At 40.6% G+C, this 18,157-nt stretch overlaps 1 protein-coding gene across 4 annotated transcripts in view; it reads left to right on the top strand.

Moving 5' to 3' along the window:
* The window catches only part of GALNT13 (polypeptide N-acetylgalactosaminyltransferase 13), a 313,273-nt gene that overhangs the window by 269,153 nt on the left and 25,963 nt on the right, over positions 1-18,157 (top strand). For all 4 annotated transcript variants that reach the window (XM_077320014.1, XM_077320015.1, XM_077320013.1 and 1 more), the window contains one exon: positions 3,909-4,043. In XM_077320014.1, the coding sequence (XP_077176129.1) occupies positions 3,909-4,043 (135 nt within the window). The remainder of the gene's footprint in view (positions 1-3,908; positions 4,044-18,157) is intronic.

The following is an 18,157-nucleotide window of genomic DNA, read 5'->3' as shown; positions in this document are numbered from 1 at the left end:
TGAATTCCAGAACTGAATCAAGCTAGGTGTTTTGAAATCGTGTGCAGTTAAAAAGAAAATTAGAAGTTCAACGGTGCCATCCTGAGTAGAGTTACTCTTATTGACTTTACTGGCTTTAAACTGGAGTTTAAAGTATATCTGACACATATACTTTACTAGAGAATGATTTGTTTACAACAGCAGAGAGCTTGGAGATTGTACTGCCTAGATTCTTGCAGATCTGGAGGCAGAAATCAGTGAGCTTAACCTGTCTGGTCAGTTTCAGTGTCTGCCAGTTTTGAACCTTTTTGTTGTCCTTCAGAAGGGCATGTATGCCATTACTGTTCCATAATCTGAACAAGGTAAATCTAGGAATAATAATGTGAGTAAAATATAAATGTTTCCCTGCCAGCTTCTTCCACCCCTATAACCTTTTATATTTTCAAGTCTTATTTGTTCAGCTTCTCTTTAACTGTAATGACCTTAAATATTTTGACCTTTATAATTACCCTCTGAACAATTTATCTTCAGTAGAGTGGTGGCTAAAAGAGGCCTTGCAGACAATAGGTTCAGTGTCTTCCAGTAACTTTTGGCCAGTTCTGCTTGCTTTTATTGAAGGGAAAGAAACATTTGCCTCTGGGCCTCCCTAGCAACTGAAAAATTCTTGAACCTCAGAATCTCTCTGTCTAGCAAACTGGAGTGGTGCATTAACATGCTGCACCGTATATGCACCAATTTACTATTTCTACATCAAAAGAAATAAAATTAGTAACAACAGCATAGCTAATTCAGTGTAGGTTAATGGTGCAAGAGGGATTATCAATTTAGGAGAGATAAATGAAGTAAGGAGAGTAAGGAGAGAGAAACACCTTGGACAGCCTACATTCAGCCAGTGCTGAGGTAGCTGCATTGGTTGCCAGTTGTGGCCTCAGTCAAGTTCAAGGTTTTGGTTTTGACCTTTAAGGCCCTTAGTGGTCTGGGATCCACATATCTAAGGGACCACCTGTTGCCTTATGCCCTCCACAGGGCCTTGCGTTCTGCAGGTGCGAACTGATTGGCAGCCAATGGGATGTTTGCCTGGCCTCAACCAGGGCAAGGTCTTTTTCAGCCTTGGCCTCAACCTGGTGGAATGAACTCCCAGGAGAACTGAGGGCTCTGCAGGAGCTTTAACAGTTCTGCAGGGCTTGTAAAACAGAGCTTTTCTGCCAGGTCTTTGGCTGAGGCCAGAGCGTGGGAGATCAGAGGGCCCCTCCATATATCCATACACCCTGTTCACCTGTGTCAGGCATCTGAGTTCACGCTTGAGGCACTGAATATGTGAGGGTCAGAGGGTGGGGGGAAGAAGGAGAGTTTATGCTGCCAGGGGTTTTATTAATTGTGGGTTTTTAATTGGGAGGTGGGTTCTGCTTTTATTTAGGTTTTATTCTTATTATTGTAACCTGCCGCAAGACAGTTCCGACAGCGGCGGGAAACAAATCCAATAATAAAATAAATAATAAATGAAATAAAATAAATGAAGAAATAGTTGGAAACATGCCTTTGTTGTGATTGATTCAAACCACAGGCACCATAATTATATGTGGGTATAGCCTAGAGTATGCAGTAGGGTTCTTTTCTTTTTCTCTCCCCATTGTGGTCATATAGATACAAATATAAGGTACTTGGAAGAAAGAATTCTGTGCATCTCTCGTGTTTAGCCCTTTCTCTCTGCCCAACTGCTTTGCTCTCAGAGCCCAAGTAACATGGAAGCATGTCTTTACCATTTCTTCTGCAGTGCTCAAAAGGTCTTTCATTTTGCATTTTGTGCTTGGGATCCCCTGCCCCCAGCGAGAATACCCCACTACCACTCAGCTAGCCAGTGGGGGGAAAGGTGCCAAAATGGGGAGGGTGTATAAGCATATCTCTGGGGAATGTCAGGGATGCTCTGGCATGTGGATAAAACTCTGTGGCTTATGGGGGAACACAAGAAATAACATCCATGTGTCATCAATGAGAGCCCCCCCCCCACTACCCAGTAAGGTTCCCCTGCTGGTTGACCTGGCAATCCTAGTTGCATATATGCAAAGTGTATGTTAAAAATGCTAGGGGGTTGTAACTAAAGATTGTAATAGGAAGAATAAAAACATACTTATGTCTGTTTTTAATATTTCCCCTTTCCAAGGCACCCCAGTTGGCAACTTAGTATGACTTGCATGCATTCTCTAATTGGTAATGCAATCAGGTTCAATTTACATGCTTTTCCGAAGGCTGCTTTCGACAATTAATTGGCGAAAGGTTGCCTTCAACAATTAGAAGAAGGCACTTTCCTTGTAGCTTCGATTAGAATGCTTTAAATCAATTGAGAGGTGAATTCAGAATAATTGGGAGTCTTGTAAGTAATTAAAACTTATAAGTAGGTTGCTTTATACCAGGAGCTTTCCACTTTTTCTGGCCTGTAGCCCTACATTAGATCCACTTCTAATGTTTTGCTACCACATGATGCTTGGGCTAATGAATAACATGCTGGTGCTAGGACAGTGCTAGACATCTTGCTCTCCCAAGCAAATTTATTTTCTCCTGCCCATTTCACACTAAATTGTTACTGGTGAATCATGATGCTATAATGATTCCAAATATAGAGGACTAATGTAATTATTTCAGCATCATTTCAACAAAATCATGTATACCTGGACACTCCAGGGTTGCTGAATTTTCATATCAAAATGCTTCAAATATTATCTTCTGTGTTTGTTAAACCATGTTCTTTAAACTGAAGTCTATTTTATATTATTTTGTATTTGAGTTTCCACAGTAATCAACCTGGAATGAAGTAAGGTACTTATAGTTGCTGATGGTGATACATAACCATGTAATATTTCAATATGAACAATATCATTTTCTATTAAGCCAACTTCCAAAAACACTAAAAATCATATTTTTTTAAAGAAACAAAGAGAAAATCTCCAAAGAGCCACATTCATCCAAAACCAAAATTCTGTAGAAAAAGGGATATATTTTTGTTCTGGGATTTTTTCTGATGACCCATCATACCTAGGCATCAATAATAGACCCATCCACCATAAATCTGTTTATGTTCATGGCCAGCACTATGTCCTCTGGCAGCAAATTTCAGACTTCAATAACTTGTCACAGTATTTTCTTTGCTGAAGTATTTCTTATTAAATTAATCCAATTTTATTTGTTGAAGTATTTCTAATTAAATTAATTCGACACACCTCTAGAGGGACTGTCTCTACTAGCATATGTAGCACGTGCTACGGGCTCCATGGTGCTATACATTTATGGGGCCTTCACACTGTGATGGTTAGCAGAGGTCTTCATATTCTTGCCACTTGTGGACCATGAGAAAAAAAATTGCTATGCTGTGTTAATAACTGAGCATGTGCATTGCTCATTGAGTTCAGAATACTAGTAAATGTGTCAGCCAAGTGAAGCTGTCAGTTGCTTCCAAAGTTCAAACTATCCCAGGGAAGGGTGCCTCGCTGTTACTTGTGCAGCACAAGGAACAGGGCTAGTTGTACTCCGCTAAAGCCCCATAAATCCTGGAACTGGCTGTGGTGCTATGGGCCCTGGAAACTGGGCCTGCTTGGTCAATATTTTGATGATAGGCTACCAGGGAAATCCAAGGTTGCTGCATAGAAATGTGCAATGATAAACCATTGAATGTCTAATGCCTTGAAAATCCTATACACACACACACACATACATACACACATACACACCCACACACAAACAAATATACACATACATAAATGCAGTATACTTATTACAGTGCTTTTTACTGGCCAGGATTGTGCCACTGTATGAAATATGTAAGGGATTGCATAGTGGTTTATGCGTTTAATATCTGTTTTTTCTTCTCTTTTTTCCATTATTTTGATTGAAAGAATCATAGCAGTATTTTTAACATAACCATTTATCTCTTCCAGGTATTTTCATATACTGCTGACATGGAGATTCGCACAGATGATTTATGCTTGGATGTCTCTAGGCTCAATGGCCCTGTGATTATGTTAAAGTGCCATCACATGAGAGGAAATCAACTTTGGGAGTATGATGCTGAGGTATTTATTCAAATGCAGCAGGAAGCTAAATTTACTTTTAGTAATCGTATTCAAATGCCACTTGTCTGAAGCTGTCAGGTTCAAGCTATTGACCCAAAATCACCCTTTAAGCTAAAGTTTGTTAAGAAAAGCTCTGTCCAAGCTTGTACTTATAGCTTTCTGCAACCCAGTGATCTTTTGAGTCTACATTAAAGTCATCCTGGAAAGTTAATTTTCCCAAATGTTCTCACTGTGTTTACCTAAGGATCGTTTACTAATCTGGTATGGGTTATGAATAGACTCCAAAGTAAGCCATACTTTTAATTAAGTCTTAGTGGTTTTATTGAACATGATGATACCAGATCAAAGATAAAAATAATCAGCACTTCATTATCTCCCTTGGGCATTTCAGGGACAGAATCACCACGAGGCAAAAGCACAATAAAGCTCAGTTCTGGCAACTTCACTTTGTGCTTATACTTTCCTACACACTGTAACTAGGGGTAAAGATTATTTCCAACACCATCAACATAAATGCTTCAGTTTACAAGCACTCACAGGTGATAATAGTAGTAAACACCACAGGGCAACTAATGTCTTTAAAGTTGACAGATACATGGAATATGGAGTTGTAGACACTTGAAAACAACAAATTTATGTCTATTTCCCCCCACTTCTCTGGATTGATTTGACTCCACTTTTTAGGTGAGGATATTAATTCCTTATATCTTGCAAACATGACCTCTTTCTGGATATATCAAACCTGAGGAGTTTGGATAAAAAGTGTGAAGTGGCTATGCTTTGGAGAGAGGTCATGGGCATATACATACTGAGGTAAAATCACAAGCATATAAATGTATGTAGGGCAATTGTGTGTGTGAAAGAAAGCAATGACTGTATATTTCTAATTCTGAGGATGGGACGTGATTATGATGAATACAGAGATAACATGGGAGTAGATCAAGGAGCATGGCTACATTAGTCGGGAGAAGAGCTTGTTAGCAGAGTAAATAAGGCAGTGAGGTTGCACACCCTGATTCAAGAGTAGGTAAAGGCTTATTCAGGAATTACCATACTTGATAGTGCAGAGGAGAGACAGAGATAGGAGCTGACTACATGTCCAACTAAGAGAGCGAGAGACTGAATCATGGGCTTCCAAGAAGAAGCAAGAAATTACCCCTAAGAGTAGCAATCTGGAGACAAACAAGGAAAGATACTTAACAGAAGAGAAGATCCTGACTTCACTATCCTATTTAACAGTCCTCTTCTCACTGCTCCCTGCAGGGTCGTCTTCTCTTCTTTGTATACCAAACAAGGTCTAGTGTACAAAGTCCAAAAGGTTCATTTTCTTACATAGACTTTGAAACTTTTCTTTAAGGAGTGGCTTGGTGAGTGCATCTGCAATCATTTCATTTGTAGGATAGTATTCTAACTCAGCAAGCCCATCTTCCTTCATGTTCCTTACAAGGTGGTGCTTCACATCAATGTGTTTAAGTTCTTGAGTTGATCTCTGTTAGTGCAAGCTTTATGCACCCTTGGTTGTCTTCAAAAAGTTGCACTGATTTGGGTTTGTCTATCCCAAAGTCTTGCATTAGCTGGAGTATCCATTTCAGTTGTCTGCATGCTTCTGCTGTGGAATACATACCGTATTTGCTGGCGTATAAGACGACTGGGCGTATAAGATGACTCCCCAACATTTCCACTCAAAATATAGAGTTTGTTACATTACATTACAGTACTATGGGCCACTATGGGCAACTATGTCTATCCCAACTGAAGTGCACCCGGCGTATAGGATGACCCCCCCACTTGGAGGCATGTTTTTCAGGGGGGGAAAGTAGTCTTATACGCCAGCAAATACTGTATTTAGCTTCAGTTATGGAAACAGCTATACTTTCTTGCTTCCTGTTGCTCCAGCTGATCACTCTGCTGCCATAGTAGAATAAGTATCCATTGGTTGACTTTCTGTTCTTAGTATTTCCTGCCCAATCTGCATCCATGTATCCCACCAGTCTGGGATTGTCACTCATCGGTAACTTCAGTTTCATTTGTGCAGTGCCAGTCAGATACTTTGCAAGCTGTCTGACTGCATTTCAGTCTCTTTTGCTTGGTGATTCCACCTTCCTTCATAATCAGCCCACAGCTGCTGCAATATCTGGACATGTCAATGTGCTTATGTACAGAAGTTTTCCAATAGCTTCTCTACTGTCAGGCAAAAGTTCACTAATTCTTCTCTGGTCCAGGTAGTTTGTTTTCATAGGAGTTGGTGCTGACTTAAGTTCTTTCATATTCATGTAGTCCAGAAATTCTAGGATTTTCTGTTTCTGATTTGAGAAGGTAGCTTCCATCGTCTTTTAGTTCTATATGTATTCCAAGATAGTACTTGATGTCTCCAAATTATTTTACTCCTACTTCTTGATTCAGATGTTGAACTATTTCATCGCAGTCCTTCTTGGCTTCATAACATAAAAGGAGATCATCTACATAAATCAGAATCTGTCCATTTGTTGTCTCTATATCTTGAGTATAGGCATGGTTCTGCTTTGCCTTGCTCAAACCCTTTCTTGGTTAGCATTTGATGAAGTTTCTCATTCCAACATCTCACAGCCTGTTTAGTCCATACATGCTCTTTTTCAGTTTACACACAAGGTGTTTATCTTTGTATTGTTCAAATCCTGGTGGCTGTTCCATGTAGACATCTTTCATTTCTCCACGAAGAAAAGCAGTCTTTATGCCCAGATGCTCAACATGCATCTCCCTTGCTGCTGCTATGCTTAAGAACATTCATTTTTAAGTATGCCTCACCACAGGTGCAAAGGTTTCATCATAGTCTTCTCCATACTTCTGAGAGTAGCAACCAATCTGGCTTTGTATCTTTGCACTTCCTCTTCTGTACCATGTTTGGTTTTGAAGATCCACTTGCATTCTGGGGGCAGTTCTGTAAGTGTCCAAGTTTGGTTCTTGATCAGTGATTCATTCTCTTCTTCTGCAGCTTTTCTCCATTTTTCAGCTTCTTTGGCAAGTACCTTTCTATGTCTTCCCATGTGGAAGGCTCAAGTATAGCTTCTACCTTTACTAGATAAGAAAATGTCTTTGGTGGTACTCTTTTGTTTGATCTGGTTGATTGTGTAACACTTGGCTCTGCAACCTCTTCTGGTTCTTGAGGTTCTGCAGTTGTGTATTCTGCATTGTCCATAGTACTCAGAAACAGTGTTTCCGATTGCTGTGCTTCATCTTTCTCCATTGGTTTAGATTCACTGATGTCCACTTTCTTCATACATCTTGGGTTCTCATCAATGTACACCACATTGCAGATCTTGACTGTGTCTGTTTGTGGGGCAAGGATTCTGTATCCTTTTCATCCCAGCTCATAGCCAACAAAAATGCCTTCTTCTGCATGAAGAACCATCTTGGCCTGTTTTTCGTTAGGAAGGTAAGTGTACACCTTTGATCCGAACACCTCACCAACCCCTTCAGCCATTACAGAACTACCATTAGCAATGCTCGAAGATGCTTTCCTTTCTTCATCTGACGTCATCTTATCTCCGGACATACGACTGAATGCACCACTATCAATCAACCAGTAATTATTTTTGGAAATGTACTGTGATACTATGAAGCATTTCTTTAAACTCCTTCCTTTGGCTTTTTCACTGCCGTTTTGCTTCTTTGATGAGAACAGCGCCCCTCTGTTTAAAAGAATTACATTGGCTTTTGATGTGACCTTTCTGACCACAGAGGTAGCAAATTACTCCTTTGTTATTCACATTAAGAGATAATTGTGTCTCATTAGGCTACGATTACTTTTCAAACATTCTGTTCTTATACACTTCCTCCAGTAAGCTCAAGAAGTCTCACAGCCTGTTTGAGGGACTGAGTATTCTTTGATTCAATATGCAATCCTATACTTTCATATGAATCAGGCAGACTTATCAGGAGTGTCCCAATTAAATCCTAATCAGCCAGATCCTTCCCAGACCTATGCAATGGTGCTAATGCAAGTATTTCATCAAGGTGATTTCTTAGATATGCCCCTCCTTTCATCTTGGTAGCATATAGCCGCTTTAAAAGGTACATTTGACGTTTTAATGAGGCGTTAACGTAAACCTGTTCAAGTTTCTCCCAAACAACTTTAGCTGTAGACTTGTGTAACACTCTTAAAACTTCTCTATCAGTTAAGCTTTTTATTATCAAACTTCTGGCCTTTTCATTCTGGTTGTCCCATATCTTCTGGGCATCTGCATCTTCTGGTCGAGGATTCTCGAGTGCATCATATATTCCAGCTTCAAGCAGACTGGTATTTATTCGTTCCTTCCAGGTCATGTAATTGTTCTTCATAAGCCTGTCAAGTAACCATGCTGTGTGACACAGGTGGTGGCCATCTTTGACCCTTTGTTCTCACCTGCTTGTGCCCTGTTAGCAGAGTAAATAAGGCAATGAATATGCACAGCCTGATTTAAGAGTAGGTAAAGTTTTATTCAGAAATTACCATACTTGATAGTGCAGAGGAGAGACAGAGTTAGGAGCCGACTACATGTCTAACTAACAGAGAGAGATAGACTGGAACTGTGGCTTCCCAGAAAAATCAGGAAAATGCCCCTAAGAGTAGCATTCTGTAGACAAACAAAGAAAGACACTTAACAGGAGAGAAGGTTTTGACCTCACTATCCTAACAGTCTTCTTGCTGTTCCCTGTAGGGTCTTCTTCTCTTCTTTGTACACCAGACATTGCTTATACCTACAGAGCTTACCTACAATTCAGGACATCATGAATTCAGTATACCATTGTTGTGATATCCTTGCTGTCAGTAACTAGAATAGAGACTAGCCCATATTCTTGCAGTATTAGTGGGTCATTATATATTACACTAGTATTCAGAGAGCTGTGTTCTGTATAGCTTTCTAGGAACTACTGAAAGTTTCTCTAGATTTTTAAAGCCATCAGTGACTTGAAGTTTACATAATGGAGTCCATTATATTCAGCTGCTATCTCTAAAACTGATCAAGAGAAATTTAATACAGTCTTCTGTGTATTCACATAACAAGACTGCAAAAGCAGACATGATCCTTAGCTGTTAATTAATAGCCAAGTGCAACAAGCCCCAAAGTAATGAAGAAGATAGGAACATGATTTCAATTTCACACTGCTTCCCATGAGCCGGTAGAATACGAGTCCTTCATTATATCAAGGATTCATTCGTTCTCAGCACTGTAAACTACTATGATTGGATAAATGATTGTGATTCTAGAAATGCTACAGCAGCAGAATATATGCATAGTGAATGTATCTTAGGTATGCAAAAAAAAGTCTATAAAATCTTGTGGTAAGAAACCACAATATATGCAAGATACTTACAGATCGAAATGTTCTAAAATTAAATAAGCACAAATCATTTTTGAAGCAAAAGCACAAATATTAGTATACAGCTTCATACAAAATGTTCAGGATTGACTGGTTCACATGTATATTTTTGGAATATTTTGATAGTATATTACAGTGACATGTATATATGACTCAACCATCACAGATAATTTTGTGCATCACTTTAAACTGCCAGAGAGGACCAGTGAACAGAGGAAGTAGCCATCACATAATCCTGACCAGGATGCAAGGGAGCCATTGGGGGAGACCACGTGTGACCCCAGTGCTGTAAAACCTAGCAAGATGTGTTCCAATGTGCAGTAGTCTATTCATCACACCCAGTCCTCTAAGGCAGTAGTCCTCAACCTTTTTATCACTGGGGACCGGTCAACGCTTGACAATTTTACTGAGGCCTGGGGGGAGGGGTAGTCTTTTGCCGAGGGACATTGCTGCCGCCTGAGCCCCTGCTCTGCTTGCTTTCCCACCGGTGCCCCTGACTTCCTGCTGGGGTGCACTGCTAGCAGCAGCTGCGCAGTGCCATGCTGAGGGGGAGCCCCAGCCATGGCGGCCACCGGAGAGCACCAAAGATGAGCCAGGGGCAGAGTGGCAGGGCAGCCCCCAAGGCAGCAGCCGGGGAGGAGGACAAGGAGCCGCAGCCCGGTACCAACCGATCCACAGACCGGTCCTGGTCCCAGGACCGGGGGTTGAAGACCACTGCTTTAAGGTATCTCATATCTGTTTGGGGAATCATGACTTAGGCATGGTCATGGTAGCCCATGTGTGGCAGAGGAGTGTGGTACATGAAGCTTTGTTCTTTCAGTGCTAAATCTGAGGGTAATTTGTATAATTGCTATTTTAAGATATATATGTGTTAAGATTAATGCAATCTGAATGAAATCAATTAAGCATTATTATAATCTAGCTAAAATCAGAATAATAAAAAAAGAAGAATACTTTGCCTTGGCTTATTGGATGTTGTCTAGGGTGACATTTTCTCTGACCCCAGGTACTTGCTATTGGGCTAATCAAAAGTGCAGGTTAATACATATTAGTGACCAGGATCTCAGCCGTTGATGATCAGGAATTGGAAACATCTGTCGATCACAGATACTCCCTAAACTCTGGTATCAAAATTCTGTAGCTAATATTTAAACCCAATTTTATCACTTATGACTATAAAAGATTTGGGAGAAAATATCAAGATAAGTCTTGAAAATTCTAGAGATAGAAGCATATTTTGCTTTCAAATGACACAGCTTCAAAATCATGCTTTAAAAATTCAGTTTGGTTTGATTCAGTCTGCCAGGAAGTTTAGCTTCTGAACCTCTTCTTCTTTGCACATGCTCAGAATTATCCTTCAGGGATTTTCCATGCTTGCTGGAAAACCTAGGCAGAGATAGTTGTATGCACTGGACCCTGAGTGCACATTTCTGGGACTGGTAATCACAGTGGCTATCACCATTGGGAGGTGTCTTCCTGCCACTTTGTTTTGGACAAGGGACTATGTTAGAAAACTTGTCTTTGCTTGAAAGTTTGCCGGTTTGTTGTAGTGGTTAGGAGTGCGGACTTCTAATCTGGCAAGCCGGGTTCAATTCTGCGTTCCTCCACATGCAGCCAGCTGGGTGACCTTGGGCTCACCACGGCACTGAGAAAGCTGTCCTGACCGAGCATTGATATCAGGGGTCTCTCAGCCTCACCCACCTCACAGGTTGTCTGTTATGGGGATAGGAAAGGGAAGGCAACTGTAAGCCGCTTTGAGAATCCTGGTAGAGAAAAATAGGGTATAAAATCAACTCTTCTTGTAAACTCCACCCACTCAATAGTTAAGGTAAATATAATGAAAGAAGCAGAAAGGGAGTTGTGAAGGCAGCAGAGCAGCTGGCATGTCAGTGAAGGGGCTGTGTGGCTGATTCTTCTCATTATACTTAGCTGCAACCTATAGACTAATGTTATTTGTCATTTCTTTAATGGTAAGCACTTAAATATTTTTATTAAAATGAACAATGAAGCTAGGTTTAGAAACATTTGCAATAGTGCTAGAATCATGTTTTACATAATAATTTAAAAGACATTTGCCTTGCTGTTTTTAGAGGACAGGGTATAAAAGTTTGCAGGAAAATGTAGACGCACCTTGTAAAATCAGAATTAGCCATTAGATGGAGCCAATAAAAAAGAAATCATTTTCTGTGCTTCGACTCAGCTGGGATTGTTCTGTGAAGATAATTCGCTATTGCTTTCAGTTGTAGGTTCTGTTGTTCATTTGTTCTGTTGCTTGTATTAAGGAGAAAATATTATTTTCTTGGAAATATTTAAATTAAAATTCCAAATACTTCATGTGAAGTTATGTTTATTAATAAAGTAATTGAATCATAGAGTTGGAAGAGACCACTTGAGTCATGTAGTCCAACCTTCTGCACACTGTAGGAACTCACAACTACCTGCCTACCCACAGTGACCCAGACTTCATGCCCAAATGGTCCCCCCCACACACACCAAAAATCTCCAGAATCCAGCCTGGCCTGGAGGAAATTCAGCTACCATAGAATCATAGAATCATAGAGTTGGAAGGGGCCATACAGGCCATCTAGTCCAACCCCCTGCTCAACACAGGATCAGCCCAAAGCATCCAAACAATGGCCATCCCACAATGGCAATTAGCAATTCCCTGGGTATGCATGGAAGGGCCACAGGAGACAAACACTGGCACATCCCTTCCTGGAGCTGAACTTGTAAATTTCTCATACCATCAAAGCGCACACATTCTTATACTTGATGTACTTTTCAACTTTCCTGAACACATATGTAATCAAAATATAAACCTAGGTGTATGCTTCTTGGTCGTGAAATAATTTTAGACACTTTATTTTGGTTATTTATTATTTTTATTTTTAAGACAGTATTTTGTTTTTAAAGTTGTTTTTAAGTTTCAGTATAGTACTGACACTGAATTTTCCCCATTTGTGATGCGGAGAGGTGGGGTTCTCCTTGTTTCTGTTGTATATGTGTATAGCTTTATTTGAACATGCACCAGTTGGCATCATATGTTATTCACCAGTCATGAACACTGAGCTGATTTTTCATTGATAGATTCAACCAATTGTTGACATGTTCTTGGCTGCTCAGCAAGTTACTTAGTTCTTTCCTAACAGTGCAGAATGGTACAATCAGCTTTCTCTGTGTCTGTGGCCACTATTTTACCTGCTAAGCCACCAGACAGCTTTTGATATATTTTTTAAAACAGTAATTGCGATTGCAAATATGCACATGCATGTTCTAGCAATCTGTTGTTATGACCTATGAATTATTCATTTTAAAACTGTTAAGTCTCTAGCCTGGAATTCATGGCCGCTTGGCATAAACTAAACAAACTAGGTAATCAGCTCATATCTGAGCAACATCTTTAAATATGTTGAGTTCAATAGTCATCTCTTTTCAGCTTCTCTTCTTTTAAGTTCCTTGGATTTAAATGTGAGAAGTTGTAAGTACTTTTCTGTCTTTTTATGAATGCCCAAGGTTTCTGAGGTGTGTCTAAAATGTAAGGACAATAATCAACAGTAGGTTGTATCTAAAATAGCTCTTGAGCTAACAGAAGGCACTTGACAGTCATACAAGGGGATCCATGATTTTTCAAGGTTTCCTGTTCCATACACTGAACATCATGTTTTTCTGAAGATTTTCCTGATTGTCAGAAGGAGCTTTTTAGAAGTTATCGAAAGCAGGAAAGGTCTGTTCTACAAACAGCTCTCCTTGCACAGTTCTTTGTGGGATTATACCATGATTAACATAGGCAAAGAAGCAGTCTTTCTGACTGTATTTAGTGGTTCTCAAAAAGTATGATTTCCTTTGTTTCATAGAATCATAGAGTTTGAAGGGACCCCCCGGGTCATCGAGTCCAACCCCCTACAGAATGCAGGAAATTAACAACTACCTCCCCACCCACAGTGTCCCCAATTCTTTGACCAGATGATACTCCACCCCAAAAAGCAGAATCCCTCGCCAGTCTGTCCTGGAGGAAATTTGTCTCCCAACCCCAAAATGGCAATTGGCATTTCCCTAAGCATTCAAGAAAGGGCCACAAGAACCAAGCACTGGCACAACCCTTCCTGCCCACTCACTCACAATCTGCCTATGTTCACAGAATCAGCATTTCTCTCAGATGGCTCTCTAGCCTCTTAAAATCTTCCAAAGAAGGAGAACCCGCCACCTCCCAAGGAAGCCTGTTCCACTGAGGAACCGCTCTAACTTTCAGGAACTGTTGTTCTAAGCTGAACTAAAACTTGTTTTCTTTTATCATGTTTCCTCCAAAATATTGTCGATTATTGTGATATTTTCTAAATGGCCTGTATTTTGTAAATACTGTGCTGAGTGAATATATATGTTAATTATGTAGCCGATTCTTTAAGTGTAAAAATGACATGTGCACTGGTCCATCAAATCATATCAGAAAACCGGTTAATTTAAATGAAATAATATTGCGGCATAACCATAGACTTAATAGTTCATATCCTGGTAATATATCACAAACACCCTCATACCTTAACACTATATTAATGCCGCAGACATTATAGCAATGTACATGCTCAGAAATATCAACAGTATATATGTGCCCAATTTTTGAACTGGAATCAGACTCTGAGAAAATGGATGAACTTTCTTTCTAAATGGCCACCAGAGACAGTTTGCCAATACTAAGCTGATTCCGAATTGTGCCGTGGGGAATTTGTCCATCATTAGATTTCTTAGGGTTTATACCTCAAAGTAAGGCTTTTGAATCCTTAAAACATTCCTGCCCAAACTGCACGACTAAATACATTTAACAACAACATATTGTGCTGAGGCCAACCCAGAATTGTTCTCTTAGTGTTCAGTGAATAGTTTCTACAGCCCTTACATAATGCCATCTTAATTCTGCTGTGGCTACTTGGTGAATATGATTAATTGTCCCTGTTTTTATGAGAGAGGCTGTACAAGTACATATTGCTCCTAAAAGTTCTTTAGTTACAATCCGTGCAAATGTCCAGAGAAGAAATTCATTTCAGCATGCATTGTTTAATGTGCAATGTCCTTGAATATTCAATACTAGTAGTAGAGCCCGCTGAAACCAAAATTCAGCAGGCGCTAGGGGCCTGGGGAGCTTCCCCCCCTTCCCCGGGGCTTGGGGGGCTTTTTCCTCGCCACCCCGATCTTGGAAAAAGCCCCCGAAGCCCCGGGGAAGGCGATCCGCGGCTCGCAGAGCCGCGGATCGCCTTCCCCGGGGCTTGGGGGGCTTTTTCCTGGCCCCCCCCCGATCAGGGAAAAAGCTCACCAGGCCCCGGGGAAGGCGATCGGGCGGCCAGACGCGTCGTAGGTGGTAGGAGCAATTGCGAGCCGCGCTGTGCGCGGCTCGCAGTTGCATGAGGCTGGGAATCGGGGGGACCAATCGGCAGGCGCTTCGCGCCTGCTGATTGGTTCCTCCGATTGTCTGTCCAGAGGAAGGGTCCAATCTGGACCCTTCCTCATCCCGGACACATCCCGCCTCAGAACGTCTTACAGCTTTATTAAGTCCGTGGCGCCGCCCGCGGCGCCACGGGCGGTGTTAAGATATGAAAGTATTGCATGTACGTTTTGTCTTTTAAAAAAAAAATTTACTCCTGGTAAACTTTGTTTCACTTGATTGAATACGACTTAAAATGCTTCACCAGTAAGAGGACTACTTTTGTCAGTTGCACCCATCCCTCATACAGACTTGAAGGCGCCAAAAATAAACCATGGGGAGGAATATCCATTTTTCCCCTCAGATTTGCTTACATAAAAAATGGGAAATTTGGGAGAGAACCAGGGGGGGGAGACCTCCTGTGAAATATCTTCACTTTTGCAATGAGATAAACATTTTGTGTGGCAAGGTTTTTCACACTCTTTTGCATCGCATGAAAGTCCTCAGACTCTTTCTGTTTTTCCAAGTGGAATAAAATGGGAAATTTGGAGGGGCACTGAGAAAACCTTGTTTTTGTTGTTGCTATTCTTCGTTTTGGAAGGAATTAAATGAAAGACAAGATTTAAATGTGTGTAGACTTGATGTTTTTAAATCAAAGCCAATTTATAGCATTAAAGTTAATTCCTATATATACTGTGTGCCACATTTTCAAGAATTTTGTTTAAATGTAAATTATTTAGGTAATAATTAATATACTGTGTCTTTAATGAGAATTCATTTTAGACGCTTTAGTAGTGTTTTCAGTGTTATACTCTTTAACCATAATGCTGATGTTCCTATCTATTGTGATTTTTTTATCCAAATAATACACTTTCTTTTGTTTGCTAAGTAATTTTTTCTAGCTTTAATAGTCTTGTTTCCCACCTCTCAGGTGGCAAAAATGAAGATACATATGCTTGCTTAAGTTTTCTTTATAGAAAACCAAGACATTTCTACATTTAAATTCCATAAATATGTGAAATGTAGCAATATATATGCTAATGAAATGAGGCATTTTATATCATTAAATCAGTAAAAGAAGTTTAGGTTTGATAGGAAAGTAAGGATTGTGTATATACCAATATTCCCCTCCCCGGCTTCAGATTAGTCCCAACTCTCATTCCTCAAAAACAGCATGGGGGGGGGGGCATTTCAGACTGGAAGAGGAAGCAGGAAAGTTTTACTTTTACAGACAGAAATCCATCCACGGAAATTTTAAGCGTGATCCAAGCCACTATTATTAAAGCATGGAGAAGGAAGCATCCAAATAAAATTAGGCAAAGATTCCATCTGAGGTTTCCCTGCAAGAACAGTAGAATAACAAATAAATAGGCAGTCTCAATTGGCACATAAATACAGTTATAGTGCTGTTTCTGAAAATTAGGCCTGAAACAATATAGCCTTAAGAGCCTGGGGTGGTATGACTCATTTACTATAGCCAGCATCTGTTTCTCACCCTCGTATTTATGTCTGAAATAGGATTTCCAGTCTCTAGTTGGGAGATGGAGATCTCCCAGTATTACAGTTGATTTCTGTGTGGCAGAGATCAGTTCTCCTGGAGAAAATGGCTGCTTTGGAGAGTGGATTCTACGGAATTGTACCCTTGCAGAGCCCCAACCCCCAACCCTGCCCTCCAAGGCTCCACTACCAAAATCTCCAGGCATTTCCTAATCCAGAGCTGGCAACCCTAATCTGAAAGATAAGGTAATTTCGTAGTGGGAAAGTGGAGAACATTTCCCATTTCCTTGTGAGCATGACACACCAGAGCCTTAATGAATGATCTAGTTATAATATCTGGACATAACAAGGCAATGTTCTGACCTTCAGGACCATACACAGTCTGGGCCCTGAGTATCTGAGGGACCACCTCTCTGAATATGTTCCCCAGAGAACTGTCCAATCAAGCAATACCAACCAGCTGAGGATCCCTGACTCCAAGGAAATATGGCTGGCCTCAACCAGAGACAGGGTCTTTTTGGCCCTGGCTCCTACCTAGTGGAATGAGCTCGCAAGCCGGAACTATCTGAGTTTCATAGGGCCTGCAAGACAGAACTCTTCTCCCAGAATTATGGTTGAGTCTGGCGAGATAATAGCTAGATAACAGCCACAGCAAATATTGGGCCACCCCTCTGCCCTCACTTCCTCCTTCACCTTCTGCCCTCCTTTCCTCCCCCACTCCCTCCCTATAGGCTAACATCTGCTGGCTACAACTTGACTTCAGTAATCAAATTGATACAACAGCGTTAAATTGTGGTTTTATATACTTTTATAATTTTTAAACAGGTTTTTTCTTATGAATTGTGGTTTTATTTAGCTTCCAGACTTTGTAAACCACCCTGAGACGGGTAGCCAAGAGCAGCAGTATATAAATCATGAAATAAATAAATATATATACACATCCTCTGCCCTTTCCACAAACTTCACGTTAGTTTATTTTCTTGAAGGAGTGCTGTAACCTCTCTGCTGCATTTATGTGACTCTATTTTTTGTGCCAGTCTGTTGCCATGGTTTTCAGTAAGCACCATCTCGGTACTTATGCAGATCCTCAGACTGATAAATTTTGCTTTTGTAATTTTTGCTCAGTTTAATTTTGTATTTCATTTGAAATGATTGTGTGCTTTTTATGAGGATTTTGAAATTTTCTGGTTTTGTTACCAAATGATTGAAAAAAAAAAAAAAGAATGAGTAAGATTCCATAGAATCATAGAGCTATCTACTCCAACCCCCTGAACAATGCAGGAACTCACAACTACCTGCCTACTCACAGACCCCAATTTAATGCCCAAATGATTCTCCCCCCCCCCCCCCTCCATACACACACACACCAAAACTCTCTAGAATCCAGCCTGGCCTAGAGGAAATTCACCTACCATCCCAGAGTGGCAATTAGCAATTCCCTGGGTATGCAAGGAAGGGCCACAAGAGACAAACACTAGCACATGCCTTCCTGGAGCTGAACTTGTAAAAGTACAAACCTAGGTGAAAAAATTTATCTTTAGGTAAAGAACAAGCATGAAAAAAATCCTCAGGATAAACTAGGTTCATACAAAAACAACAATGGGGTATGGGTATCCCATTATCCCTTGCTCTGGTATTCCAGGTAGTCCCACTGTGATAGAAGGACAATTTGAAAGCCTCCCACACCTCCACCAATGGCCAGATAGCTGAGTTTAGAGCAGAAGTGTAGACATGGTCTAGCCTGTCACCTGGCCAGCAGTAGTAGTAGAAGAAGAAGAAGAAAAAGAAGAAGAGTTGGTTCTTATATGCCGCTTTTCCCTACCCGAAGGCGGCTCAAAGCGGCTTACAGTCGCCTTCCCATTCC

The sequence above is a fragment of the Paroedura picta genome, chromosome 2 (assembly GCF_049243985.1).
Source record: "Paroedura picta isolate Pp20150507F chromosome 2, Ppicta_v3.0, whole genome shotgun sequence".
In the NCBI taxonomy this organism is placed as follows: Eukaryota; Metazoa; Chordata; class Lepidosauria; order Squamata; family Gekkonidae; genus Paroedura; species Paroedura picta.
Note: the sequence above shows the minus strand (reverse complement) of the source record. Positions and strands in the feature narration are given on the sequence as shown.